The 13,542-nt window shown below is 43.5% G+C and overlaps 1 protein-coding gene across 7 annotated transcripts in view; it reads left to right on the top strand.

The window, feature by feature from the left end:
• FAM168A (family with sequence similarity 168 member A) overlaps nucleotides 1–13,542 on the top strand; it is a 129,111-nt gene that overhangs the window by 57,371 nt on the left and 58,198 nt on the right. For all 7 annotated transcript variants that reach the window (XR_015801073.1, XM_088158695.1, XM_088158718.1 and 4 more), the window contains one exon: nucleotides 8,451–8,538. Coding sequence is in view for 6 of the 7 variants with exons in the window: in XM_088158695.1 (XP_088014821.1) it covers nucleotides 8,469–8,538 (70 nt within the window). In the remaining variant the exon portion in view is untranslated. The remainder of the gene's footprint in view (nucleotides 1–8,450; nucleotides 8,539–13,542) is intronic.

The following is a 13,542-nucleotide window of genomic DNA, read 5'->3' as shown; positions in this document are numbered from 1 at the left end:
AACAGCCTCCAAGGACATTGAGTCCAAATGTTCCCCTGGCTCTGCACCAAGAGTGCTGGAGAGGGACTTGGGATAAAGGATGGAGGGACAGGACACAGGGAATGGCTTCCCACTGCCAGAAGGCAGGGATGGATGGGGTACTGGGAGGGAATTCCTGGCTGGGAGGGTGGGCAGGCCCTGGCACAGGGTGCCCAGAGAAGCTGTGGCTGCCCCTGGATCCCTGGCAGTGTCCAAGGCCAGGCTGGACACTGGGGTTGGAGCAGCCTGGGATAGGGGAAGGTGTCCCTGCCATGGCAGGGGTGAGAACTGAAGGATTTTCAAGGTTGCTCCCAACCCAAACCATTCCCTGATTTTGTGATTATTGAACCTACACGTGAATGCTGAAGTCCTGGTTGTTCAAGTGGCTCCTCAGCTCCTGGGATCGAGTGGAGATGAGTACAGATGTTCACACAGCAAGGCTGGTGTTTGCTTGGCTGCTTCAGACTAAGCTTTTCCTTTTAGGCATTTCCAAGAGGCTTCCAGGACTTTTTCAAATTTTTTTTTTTTTTTTTCCACTCACTGTTATTTAAAGGAAGAAGGGAATGGCTGCTCTGCAATTTCTGCTGTGCCATTCGTTCCCCAAACTGGTCTTATCCCCCTGATGGAAAACAAGAAAGCAAAGCTGGGTTTTCCTGCCATCATAGGCTGGGGATTTAGTAGTTCTTTTTTCCCTGATATAAATTGCAAGCTGTAAGCTCCTTCAAACTTCTCTTCCCACTCTTTAGTTTGGGAAGGAATGCCCAGAAATCTGTGAGAATTGTTAATTGTTGACTTGGTGTGGCCTTTCAGCCCTTTCCTTTGTGTTGCTGCAAAAGCATTCCTGGTTTGGGCCTCCTGGGCTGGGTGTATTCACTGGAAACCTGAACGGGTGTTTAGGTGAATAAAAAGCACTGCAAAATCTTCTGTAATGGCAGGCTGGAAACTTCTTGCCTTTTCCTTTTCCAGTGGTTATGAAATATGAATATGCTAATTGAGTGCATACTGCATGTGTTAGAGATCATGCCATACATGCACTGATTATTGGCTCTTGTCTCTTTTACAGTGTTTGCCACTGACCTCTGGTAATTCCTGTATGGAATGTTTGACTTGTGTTTGAGGTCTAGGAAAAGCTTTACAGACATCTGTAGCCTTCATTTAAAGATTTCTATCGTGGTCATCTGTGTAAGCTTGCTTTCTGTTATGTTGGTTTACTGCATTATTTCTGCAGGATTAGGCTCAGAGTCTATGAAAGAAATGCCAAGTAGGACAGGAATCCAGTAAGATGTGAGTTGGGTAAATACTAGAGCAGTAGGGCATAGGTGCAGGATCGTGGAATCCCAGACTGGCTTGGGTTGGGAGGGATCTACAAGCTGAAAGATGGCTCTTGTGCCCAGGAACACGGCACAGGTTGGATTTGGGGTGTGGTGACCAGGCAGTGATCCCCACCAGTGCTGCTTAACCTTTGGGAAAACAGTGCCAAGCTGTTGTGGGCAAGGGGAAGGGACCAAGCTGTAGAACAGCTCATCTTCCACTTCCACTTCACTCTTTGAGAGCTGGACGTGGTGAAGTGAGTCTTTGACATTTCAACCAACTATTTAATTTCATATTTTCACTTTGAACAATCTATTTTGAAAGCTTGTAATAATAATTGCAACACCACTGTGTTTAGTGCATCTCTGGGTTTTTTTTAAGCCTGAGCTGTCCCATATTTCCTTAGGAAGTTAAACCCCTGCCTGAGCTCTGCCTATGATTGCTGTGAATTTCTTAATTTCTTAATTTGAGTTCTGTTTGTTCATCACTTGGCAGCTTTCCCCCCAAAAGTCAGCAACTTCTTTTGCTTATTTTTCAAGTGCTACCGAGTTGCCCTATATATTTTCTAGGTTTTGATGGGGCACATCAAGCCCAGCATAAATCTGGAGTCTATTTTTCTCCTTCCATGCAGCTTGGTTTCCACATGGAGTGAGAGAATGCCACTGTGTCTGCCTGTCCTATGGATGGGGAAGACTTTCAGGCTCCTGGGCTTGTTAACACAGAGCCTCTTGCCAACACGAAATTACAAAAAGACGATGATAAACAAACTCCTTGCCAAATCTCCCTTTGTGCTGACAGATATAGCCTGGGCCCTCCTTCATCTTCCCTGCTACTGCTTTGTTTCAGAGCAAAGATTCCCAAATATTTAAGGAAGAAGGGACTATTAGGGAGGATTGATCCCCTCCGTTTGCACTGTTCATCTTCTTGTTTCCCAGTCTCTAAACCCCATCTGGGTCCATCCATCAGTGTGAGCACAGGAAGAGAACAGGGAGAGATTTGCTGTGCTGCCTGATGGGAAAGTGGGGCTGGAACCACTCCTCAACCCTGCCTTGGATTTCCTGTCTTGACCAGAGCAGAAATCCCAGAAGTGACCAGAAAACAGAATCTGGGTGAAAAATTAATATTAGAGAACAAGGAAGAACCATGGCTGGAAGTGACAAATTACAGCCAAAACCTGCAGCACAGTGGATTTGACCAAATAAAGCCCAGGGAAGCCTGACCCATCTGTCATGAACAGGATATCTCTGCCCTCATCTGATTTTAATTCCAGGAATACTGTATTGCTGATGTGCCAACTTTGTATGGTATGATTGACTCCCTGAGAAATTTAAATGTTTATTCTGTTGCAATCCATGGGAAGGAGTGGTGTTTTCAATATTCAGGATATGGCTGCAAAGGGATTCTCACATTTTGGGGGGGAATAATTATAAAAATGGAGGGAAGGTAATTAGTGGTAGTGGTTGGAAATTTTAGAGCCAAATATAAATTAAAACTTGTCTTTGAGGATGGAAAATGGGTATTACACTAGAATCTTGGTCCTGCCAGTACAGTCTGGTTTACCTTAGAATCATGGCATCATTTAGGTTGGAAAAGTGCTCTGAGACCATTGAGTGAATCCAGGCCAAGGCCACCACTGACCTGTGTTCCCTGAACACTTCCAGGGATGCTTATTCCACCTATCCCAATGCTTCCAGTGAGCTCACCCTTGAACCCACTGCTCTCTTGCATCTTCTCTGCATCTGTAAAACAAAGCCAAAGAGGTGATCAATTATGTCAGATTTTTAAAGAGCTTGGAAGGGGAGAAGATTATATTTATTAGTGTCAGAAATTGTCTTTTTATGGATATTAATTTTGTGTCTGGTTGTTCTGTCTGACTCCTGCAGTGCAGCTTCTCTTAGGAGAAGGAGAAGTGGTTGGCTGGGAGAAAGGTCTGAAGCAGCTCGAGAAGGCTCAGATAAGAAAGATAACTTAAGAATATTTTGTTTTGGTTTTTTTTGTGGTGCCTGGGTGATGTTGTGGGATAGATGTTTATAATCCAGGCTTTTCCTAGTGGCCAACCCAAATCTCCCAAGGCAGTGCTTGTGGAAAGGAAGGAGCAGAGAGAAGTGTCTTCAAGCTGTGTGTTCCAGGAGGCCTTTTCAGCAGAACATAATGAAGTAGGATAGGGAAGACAAAAGAATGGAGATAATCAGCTGGAGAAGGCCGTGCTCAGTCGGAGAGCACCGACTACAAGAGTACAGCAGGGTTCATCTCCAAAGGGAAAGTCAGCAAGACCTCAAGTTAGAGAAATTAATAGGAATATATCAAGAAGTCGTTTGAGAGCTGCTGAGAATGGTTTGGGACTCACTGGGGCAGATATGTTAGATCTTTTAAAAAATACGTGTATTTATTAGTTACCTGCTGGTGAAATCCATCACACTTGCAGATAAAAAACTGGGAATTTGCAGCAAGGAATTCATCAGCATTAAGACATTTTCTTCTCTGGAAACTAGTTAATATAACCCCAGCTGTGCCAGAATCTTTTAGCTTTTCTCATTCTGAAATTTCTTGTGGGGAAACTGGTTGAAGGCCAGGTTGAACTGGGCTTGGAATAACCTGGTCTGGTGGAAGGTGTCCCTGCCCATGGCAGGGGGGTGGAACTGGATGAGTTTTAAGGTCCTCCCAATCCAAACCAGTCTGTGAGTCTATGATTCAATCATTTCTCATTTATTTAGGCTCAGAGGGGTTTTTGTGTAAGCTCTGCCTAATTCAAATAGGCAAACACAATGTGCAAATATTTTGCCACCTATGCACAGGTGAACCTGTGCAACAAGTGATTCCATCTTCCTAGTCCTTTTCAGGGAGGACAGGGATTTCCTTTACAATATTTCAATATGTAATCTATAATATTACGTTGAATTAATAACTGAATTATCATTTTTTTGATCCTGTGGCTTTTAAGCAGATTGTAAACTTCAGCAAATTAAAGGTCGAGATTTTTCCTGCCTCAGCATTTATTTTTTTGGGCAGTCTGAGGTCAGCAAATTCCAAAGTCAAGAGCTGCTTTGTGCTTATAAATTATCCATTTCATTTTTCATACAATGAAGACAAAAGGGCTCGTTGCTGTTAGAGATGTCAGGCTTTTCTCGACTGGAAGTGTTTGGATTTATTTATTTCTTCATCTCAGAGGAAACAGGAGGTGATGACAAGGTAGGGTTTTGTCTCCCAGGACACTCTCCTTTGTCCCCTCAGTGAAGATTTGAGTGCTCCTGTCATGGTTTGGAGGTGAAGCTGATGGAAGATGCTATAGGACTGTGGATTTTGGGGATCAGCTTTGTTTTCCCTTTGCTGGATTTTGAGATCAGCAAGGTCAAGTGCTGTAGTGAAATCCCTTGCTGCAAGGCATTTCCATGAGGTTTAGCTCTTTCCCTCCACTGGGGAGGTTGGCATCAGCTGGGAGAGCTGGGGGTGTTCACCTGGAGAGGGGAAGGCAACCTGCAGCAGTGGGAGGTGTCCCTGCCCATGGCAGGGCTTAGAGCTGGATGATCTTTAAGGCCTTTCCCACCCAAACCACTCTGGTTTTCCTTGTGTCACCCTGATGTGTTCACATGATATAAAACCCTGTTACATTTCTATAACAGCTTCACTATTCTGTTTCACATGAGGGATGTTCAATCAACTTTTAAGGTGTCGCTAAAAAAAAGAATAAATTAAAGAAGAAGCTGCTCACTGTGGAAATGAATCTCCTAGCTTGTGCCCAGTGTCCCAGACTTTTTTGGGGAAAGGTGGGATATACCCTTGTAACTTGCCTAAATTAACCTTTACCAGATGAATTGGAAGGTAATTTAATTATTGTTTGGCAGATCCCAAGTGAGGGTCAAGCTTCAAACAACTTAAGTGAAAAATTGTCAGAAAATTAGTAGAATTTGCATGGAGTGTAAGGTCAGGAGGCCTTTTCATGTTCAAGGAGACTTTGGCTGAATCTTATTAGCATGCAATTTGTATAAAATTCATTTAAAGAGGTGATGTGCAGGTCAAGGAAGAAAAGTATCTCTTTTCTTTGTTCATACTCTCTCATGTTGGTTCTGTGCCACCTGATGTGAAATAAATTACTTTTGGCACATAGAGAAAATACCACCTTCTCTCCAGCATGTAAGGAATGGGTCTCTCAAAAGGCATTGCATCCCAGTGCCACAGAAACAAGGCAATGGGAGTTTAAAGGGAAAATCACCTTGACACAAGAAATTACTTAAAAGAAAATGGAAAAATGTCTGTTGTTCAGAACAGTGCCCATTTCCATTGTTTACTCTTTTCTTTTCAAGTTCAGAGCTACTATTTAATTTCTGGGGAGCCTGAAAGACTCACATATCTATTTCACTGTTTTAAAAACCCTGCAAAATGTATTTATTTCTCTGTAAAGATGTCATTCCTTTGTTCTGAAAAGAGGATGATAATAACTTTGCTAACTTCCACCTAGACCCATGAAGAAAGAAGGGTGACATAACAAAACCACTACCCTAAAACCTCCATCTTGCCTTATACCTACTACTATATTCTAAAACCTTAAATTCTAAGTTTTCCACCATGTGATATTATACACTTCTATTCAAACTTCACACTCGTGATCCCAGTTCTGTCATTCCATTTTGGAAGCCTTCTCCACGGCCTCAGGTCAAAAACTCTGTTTTCTTGGGAGTCTGTGCCTGTCAGCACAGAAAGTCTAAAATTCTCATTTTCCAGGGATCCAACAGGGACACACTCACAGAATCACAGAACGCTTAAGGTTGGAAAAGCCCTCCAAGGTGCTGGAGTCCAACCATTCCCCAGCACTGCCAAGGCCACTGTGACCCATTGCCACCTCCCCCGTGGCTCTGTTTGCCCTTCAGGTCGGAGCAGTTCCCTCGTGTGATGGGAGCCTGTCCTGCACTTTCACAGGAGGATAAAACAGATGAACATGTAACCAGGTTACAGCCACCAAGTATCCCAAGACTGTTTGCTAGCAGCTTATTCCCATGGCATTCCTGCTGGAGTTTCTCCTTGCTGGAGTCTCTCAGAGCAACTGAACGTTGCTGTCTCAGGGATTAGGAAGCACTGGAAGCTCCTGCAATAGAGCAGCACTGGTGTTTGTCTGTTTATAATTAATTTTTAGTAGTCTTTTTGTTGGGTATTCATGGCCACAAGCAAACTCTGCAGGTTCTGGCGGTGCAGGAGGTTTAATTTTGCTAATCCTGTTTTATTCCCATTTCAGTGTAGCTGTTTCAATGCCACAACATGGTGCCTGCAATGAATTTCAAATGTATTTTCAGATGGCATTGTCTTGCAGAATGGGAGAGAAAATCATCCCTCCCAAATGCCGTTTGCAGGGGCCCTTTCCTGCTGTCTGGAAATCCCACCCTGCATACAAAGCAGGGAGGAAGCACAAACCTCTTCCTCACAAGCTCTCAAGCCCCCACCACGATTACAACCTTTTTATCTGGGATAAAAAGCATTTTCTTTCATCCTTTTCAATAAGAGTGTTTTGCTTTTACCATTTGGTACAACACCTTATGCAAGCCACACATATGCAGTCATTTTTTAATGATTTTTTTCCTACTCTTTACACACACAAGAGTACAAATGAAATGATGCTGGCATTGAAAAGGCATTTTAGAGAAGCAACTGTGATTCCAGCCCTGTCTGGGAGCAGGTCCAGCTGTCACTGGGAGGTTTTTGGGGAGGAACAATAGAAAGGTGAAGAGTTACCCTCACAAATTTTATTTCGTAAAATCAAAGAATGATTTGTTTGGAAGGGACCTTAAATCCCATCCCAGCCATGGATAGGGACACCTTTCACTAGATCAGATGCTCCAAGCCCCAGCCTGGCCTTGGGCAGTTCCAGGGATCCAGGGATAGCCACAGCTCCTCTGGACAGCCTGCTCTTACACTGATTTTCTTAAAGACCTTCTTAATGCTCTGCTGTGTGTTAGTGAAGCCACTGATGGAATTCCGAGTCTCCCCATCTCTTCCCACGTGCCTCTAACCCTGATTTCCTTTGCTTTGAGAATGGCTCTTCCAGTGCTAACTTGGGGGTGGAGGGACAGCTAATTAATTAAGCACTAATTGTTGTCAAGTCAATCGGTGCTTACATTTAACGTTTGACTTGTTTACTCTCCAAGGTAAAGGGAAAGGAGTTAATGATCTAACAAATTGTGTCCCCATCATGAGGGGCTTGTTTGGAGAGAATGGTGTTATTTATGAACTGTAAAATAACACATTTTAACAAAACCCTCAGATTTTGAAGCAAGATGGGTTTGATTCTGGCATGAAATTACCACTAGATATCTGTGGAGACAAATGCATCGCCTAATAAAGCTTAATGACTGATTTTCCCATTAATCAGAATTGAGAATGTGCTTCATTAAGATAATTAACTGAGCCAGTTGCTTAACTGACAGTTAGGAGACACAAATTCCCAAGTTACTTGCTTTCCTTTTAATAAAATCCACAAGAAGCTGACCTGGCTTCATCTCCTTTATTGGAGGGAGGAGCAAGAGGGCTGTTGAAATCTCCTTGTTCACCTAAGCTCTGTGACAGAGCCTCCCTGTGGGACACTGGTGGGATGAAGAGGTGGCCCTGCCCAACCAACCCCACACAGGATCCAAGCCTTGGCCTCCAGGTTTTCACAGTCAGCTCACACTGAAAGCTCACCAAGACTTGCCAGCGGCAAATAGTTTTTTTTATCTGCTGCTTTCGGAAAGGTCAGGTCTTGGGCAGGCTTGGTTTTATCACCCAAGAACTGCTCATTCTTCCAAAGGGAAGAAATCCTTTTCCTGGCTTTGTGGCTCCCCCTCTTTGTTCATCATGAGCTGGAAGTGGGGTCATGAGTGCTGAGCCCCCCTGGAGCAGGGATGTGGAAGATGAATCTGCTCCGGGTACATTTGTAGGCGGAATACGCGGTGCTGGAGAAGTTGTGGGAATTAACAGAGAGATCCAAAACTTGAATTATTAAATATACTATCTGGTTGTAATGTCTGGTTGTAAATCCCTTCCTTCACAGCTGTCTGTGTCTGGAATTCTAACAGGGTGATGCTATCAGGACTCTGCACAGACAGCAGAGCCAATGTAAGGCAACCATCTCAACTCTGCTTTTCTTTTGTCCTCAGAGTTCCCGGTCTTCCACCATGAATCCTGTTTACAGCCCCGTCCAACCTGGGGCTCCCTATGGAAACCCGAAGAACATGGCCTATACAGGTAGGACAGGGCTTGTGGCTTTTCCTGCATGTCTGTGTGTGGTGGTGGATAATCCCTTAATGAGGGAGAAAGATTTCCCCTCAGGGAGCTGGATGGGAACGTGACTCGCAGGAAAAAGAGAAGAGTTGGAGCTGAATTCATGCAAAGAGGATGCCCTGGAAATCCTAAGGAAAAGGATCCAAAGGGGTTTTCTTTAGATTAACAAACATGAAAACAGGTGCTGGGACAGTCAGCAGGAGGGCTCCACTCTGGAGCTGCACTGAGCCACAGGGATGCATGTGCTGGAATAATCCAGCTGTGGAAATGAGAATCCCACAGCCAAGAGCCCCTTGCTTGGAGAACATCCAGGTATTGTGATAGGGGGTCACTTCAGCTACATTATTGACTGATTTTTTTTTTTATTTCATATTGTGCTTTGCTTAAGTTAATTTTATGTCTGATGTCTGTTTGAAACCTTCTTTAGAACTGAGTTGTCTAAAAATGTCATCCTTAATACTCGAAAAAGGCTGGCCTTGAAAGATGTTTACAAGAATTTTGTAACTAGTGAGGAGCTAAAGTGTACTGATATGGGAAAAATTCATCTGGGAGAGAAATGATGCTTTGGAAGAAGAAAATCCCAGTTGAGGTGTGTCTGGTTTTCCCTGTGGATTATGTTCATCTTTACTTGCTCTAATCTTGTAACCCCCTTACAAAATCAGCCCTGGAAAACTCCTTTTTATACCATTTTGAGGAATGTAATCAGCTATTGGGTGTCATGTTGTGTTAGCTTTTCCTGCTTTCTATTTGCATTTCCAGTTGGATGTGTTGACTTTCACTTAATGTGTGGAATTATTTGGGAATGTGCTTTTGTGGAGGAGAATGGTCACCAGCAAATGGGAACGAACATCAAATACTCTCAGACACTTTGTGCATGGAATATTCTGGTTGAGTTTGGCAGCTCTTCCAGCTGGTGGATCAGTGGGGCTGTGAGGAGCCCTGTCTGAGACTCTGCAGAGCAGAGAGTTCCTCAAAGGCGTTTTGCCTCATTTTTATTCATCCTTTCTTTTTCCCATTCCAATTTATGCAGCTGCTTTGTTGGAGATACTGTAGCTTGGGGGGAACTTTGGTCTCACAGTCAAAGCACGAGAGGCTTGAAAAAAAAAACCAACCAATCTCTGTGAAAAAAGTCTCTTCAAAAATCTCCCCATTGTGAGAGGACTGTGGGCTCCAGCAGTGCTTGGGTGATAGAACGAGCTCATAAGTGCACAGTTATTTTCCTACTCTGGAAATAACAGGAATTTTGTGGCTTACCAGCACAAGAGGCTACTTCTCCCCGCCTTTACTTTGATTTTTTTTTTTTTTTTTTGGCATGTGCTTAAAGCTCCACCTTAATATCCATTCAATGTACATTTCTGTATCTGCTTTCATACAATCCTGGGTGTCTTTGAATCTGTTTTCTGGCACTTGAAAAGACAATTTAATTATTGAGGGGCAGATAGGTCAGAATTTGGACCTTGACCTTTCTAGAAGAATTTTAGAGGGGGAATTCTGCTTTAGATGAAGGGATTAATGGAATTCCAGAATGGTTTAGGCGGGAAGGGACCTTAAAGCTCATCTGATTCCACTTTCTGCAATGGGCAAGGACTCCTTTCATAGACCAGGCTGCTCCAAGCCCCATCCAACCTGGTCTTGAACACGTGAATTCTGCAGGGCTCCATTTGGAATTAGTCAAATGCCAACGTTAATGGGATGTTGTCTTCTAAAATAACCTGCTGGTTGATAACTGTGTAAAATTTGACTTGGCCAACTTGTGCCAGCTCTGATCCATGCAGAGATCAGGAGGAGGTGACCCCCAGAGACTGATTTAATCCCAAACCATCCTTCAGGCATTTGTCTTCCAGAATTTGTGGTAAATGCACAGAAATCAGGGGTGGATGTGCACGATAATCTTGGAGGAAAAAGTTGGAGGCAGGTCAGCCTGGAAAAATTCAAATAAGGTCCTCGGTTATGTCAATGGTAAAACAAAGAAACAAATGTAGGACAGCACAGTAGGAATATTCCAACTTTATTGTTCCATTGTCCAGGTGGAAGGTAAGGAGTCAGTGGGCTGAACTCTTACAGTGAAGTCTCAAAATAGAAGTCTAAAATCATTTAACAGCAGAGCTTTTTTTTTTTTTTTTTCCTCTGGGCAAATAGTATTACAAACTCTTTTAAATCTGAATTTGTTTGAATATGTAATGAAAGACCCAAAGTTCTGTAAAAGATGAGCAGGAGAAAATTTAAATTTTGTCCTCTGTTGAGAAAAGACAGGCAGCTCCTAAGGGTGGTCTGAGTAGCTATGAAAAGAGCTGTGGAGTAAAACTCAGGTGGGATAGAGGCAGAAAGAAAGCAGTTTGAATTCTGTGCTTTTGTGGGGTTTTTTTTGTGCTAAATTTGAATGCTTTATGCTACTTAATATTTTGTTTATTATTTTTATTTATATGATAACTTTAGGCTGAAATAATGAGTTTTAATCTGATTTTCTTCTCATGCTGGCTTCTGTGTTGTTTTCTGGCAGAGTAGGGAGAGAGGTCCTTTGCAAGATAAATAATCCAGGTTTTTTTCTGCCAGATTGGCTGTTAGGGAAAATAGGAAATCCTTGAGTTAGGGAGAATGGGAAATCCTTGGCACATACTCAAGTACTTGATGAACCATCCGTTTATTCAGATTCTTGATATTTCCATTTTGATCTTCCTTAACGGAAGGAAGTGAGGGACAGTTATTTCCTAAATAATTTTTCAAGTGTGGTCTGGATTAGCTGGATTTTTATGGGAAATAATAATTAGGTTTAAAAAAGGAAGTTTTAAAATACAGTTACTTGGTGAGATAAAATCAGAATTGTTCAACTGATAGGAGAAATGTTTATGAAAACAATCTCAAAGGGATTTATTAAGCACTGGTGGCTTCTCCTGTGTCTGATTTTTGGGGTCCTTAGAGCTCCCAGGTCTGAATTGCACCCTCCTTGCTGCTTTTCAATGGAAACTGGAAGAGGAGGGGAATAAATTCTGCTGGCAGTGTTTGCTGCTGCTCAGCTGAGGGAAGGTGACACAGGGAGAATATTCTGGCTTTAGGCAGAGCTACATCTGCCCAATGCCAGCTTTGTGCTCCAAGCCCTGGCTCCTCATGCCCGGCTGGTGACAGCTTCCACTCCGCTAATTCCAGGGATTTTGGAACATCAGCAGCAGCGCTTCAGTGTTGTTTACTATTTAATTAAACCAGACTGTAATTAAGTTGGATCTTCATGTAAGCTGTTGTTTTAATTGAGGCTAATTTTAAAATGCATTTAAGGCCTCCAATTTGCTTTTTTATTCTTGGTAGAATTCACTTTACCTGCCCTAGATGGGAGTTGCTGAAGCACCTGGTTTTCCTTTGGCATTCCTTCCCATTGCCTTGCATCCACTGCAGGAAGGCACCGGTGCTGCAGTAAATAGATCAGCCCATTGGTGTGGAATCAGGGGTGAAGAATCAGTCTCTCCTGGAGCTTGTTTGACTTCAAGCGTGAAACTCTAAAGTGTTTGTGATAGCTCACACCGTTCTCCCTCTCCCTGATTAATATGCTGATAAGATGCTGTGATTCATGAACCTCTGCTAGGCTGACTCTGTGTTCAGCAGAGTTATTCCTAAATAATAAATGGTAATAAAATCCGAGAGCAGGTTGGGAAATCTCCGAGGGGTTTGTGTCACGGCATTTCTCAGGTCATGCTGCTGCAGCGCCTGCTCAGGAGATGCTCACACAATCCTGGAATGGTTTCTGGAAGAGACCTGGAAGAATGTCTCATTCCAATCCACAGCCTTGGGCAGGGACTCCTTCCACTATCCCAGGTTGCTCCCAGCCCCAGTGTCCAACCTGGCCTTGGACACTTCCAGGGATCCAGGGGCAGCCACAGCTGCTCTTCCCTGCCCACCCTTGCAGGGAATAATTCCTTCCTAATTTCCCATCCATCCCTGTCCTCTGGCAGTGGAAGCCATTCCCTGTGTCCTCTCCTTCCATCCCTTGTTCTCAGTCCCTCTCCAGCTCTCCTGGAGCCCCTTTAGGCCCTGGCAGGGCTCTGAGCTCTCCCTGGAGCCTTCTCCTCTCCAATATTCCCAACTCTCCCATCCTGGCTCCAGAGCCAAGAGGCTTTCCCTGCATAAGACCCCTTCATGCTCCTGAAGAGCAAGACACATCCCTCAGTTGGGCTGTTCACAGCACTCCCAAGTTAAAAATTCCCAAGTTTTGTCATTTTTTTTTTCTTGCCCAAGGTGAAACCACAACATTTGTTTGGACATAATGATGAACAGAGGGAATCTGTGCCCTCCAGCCACTGGTTTTGTTGGCAGGACAGGAGGTGAAGGATTCTCACGTGTGTTCCTGTCCTAATCCCTGTCATTTGTATTCATTGTTGAACCTCAGACACAACAGCACATGTGAGGAGTGACCTCATTTACTCCTGACTGTTCCCTTAATTTATTGTGATGTTGAAAGTCAGTGGCCTTCGATGTTGTAGAAGACAGAAGGATGTTCTGATAGGATTTCTACTGTCGGCTTTTAATCCTCCTTTGCATACTCTCTGTGGGACACAGATAATTCTAGGCGTGATTTCAGCCTTCCTTATTAACTTACAATTATCATTTGCCTGTATTATTCTCTGGAAATGCTGGGCCTTTGATCAGCTCTTTGGCCAGACGAACCAAGTTCTTTCACAACTGCTCTGTGAAAGGGGATGCATTTTATTTTTTTTTTCTCTTTCTTTTTGGCATTCCTCAGCATTTTTGTGGGGAACACTGAGGAACATGAGCAAATGGTAGGGTTGAGGTGCTCTGTCCTTACTTCTCCTGCTGCTCTAAGATGTGCATGCACGTCAGCCCCTTCCATTGATTGGGAAATGCCACTCCTGGATTTAATTAGGCAATCCATCGCTTACCGGGTCTGTAAAACAGGAATTCTAAACCGTGTTCAGGGTGTTGAATTGATTTCAGGGTGATTAAAAATGTATGAAGTGGATA

Source organism: Sturnus vulgaris, chromosome 2 (genome assembly GCF_052056855.1).
Source record: "Sturnus vulgaris isolate bStuVul1 chromosome 2, bStuVul1.hap1, whole genome shotgun sequence".
NCBI lineage: Eukaryota > Metazoa > Chordata > Aves > Passeriformes > Sturnidae > Sturnus > Sturnus vulgaris.
This window is presented reverse-complemented; position numbering and strand designations above follow the sequence as displayed.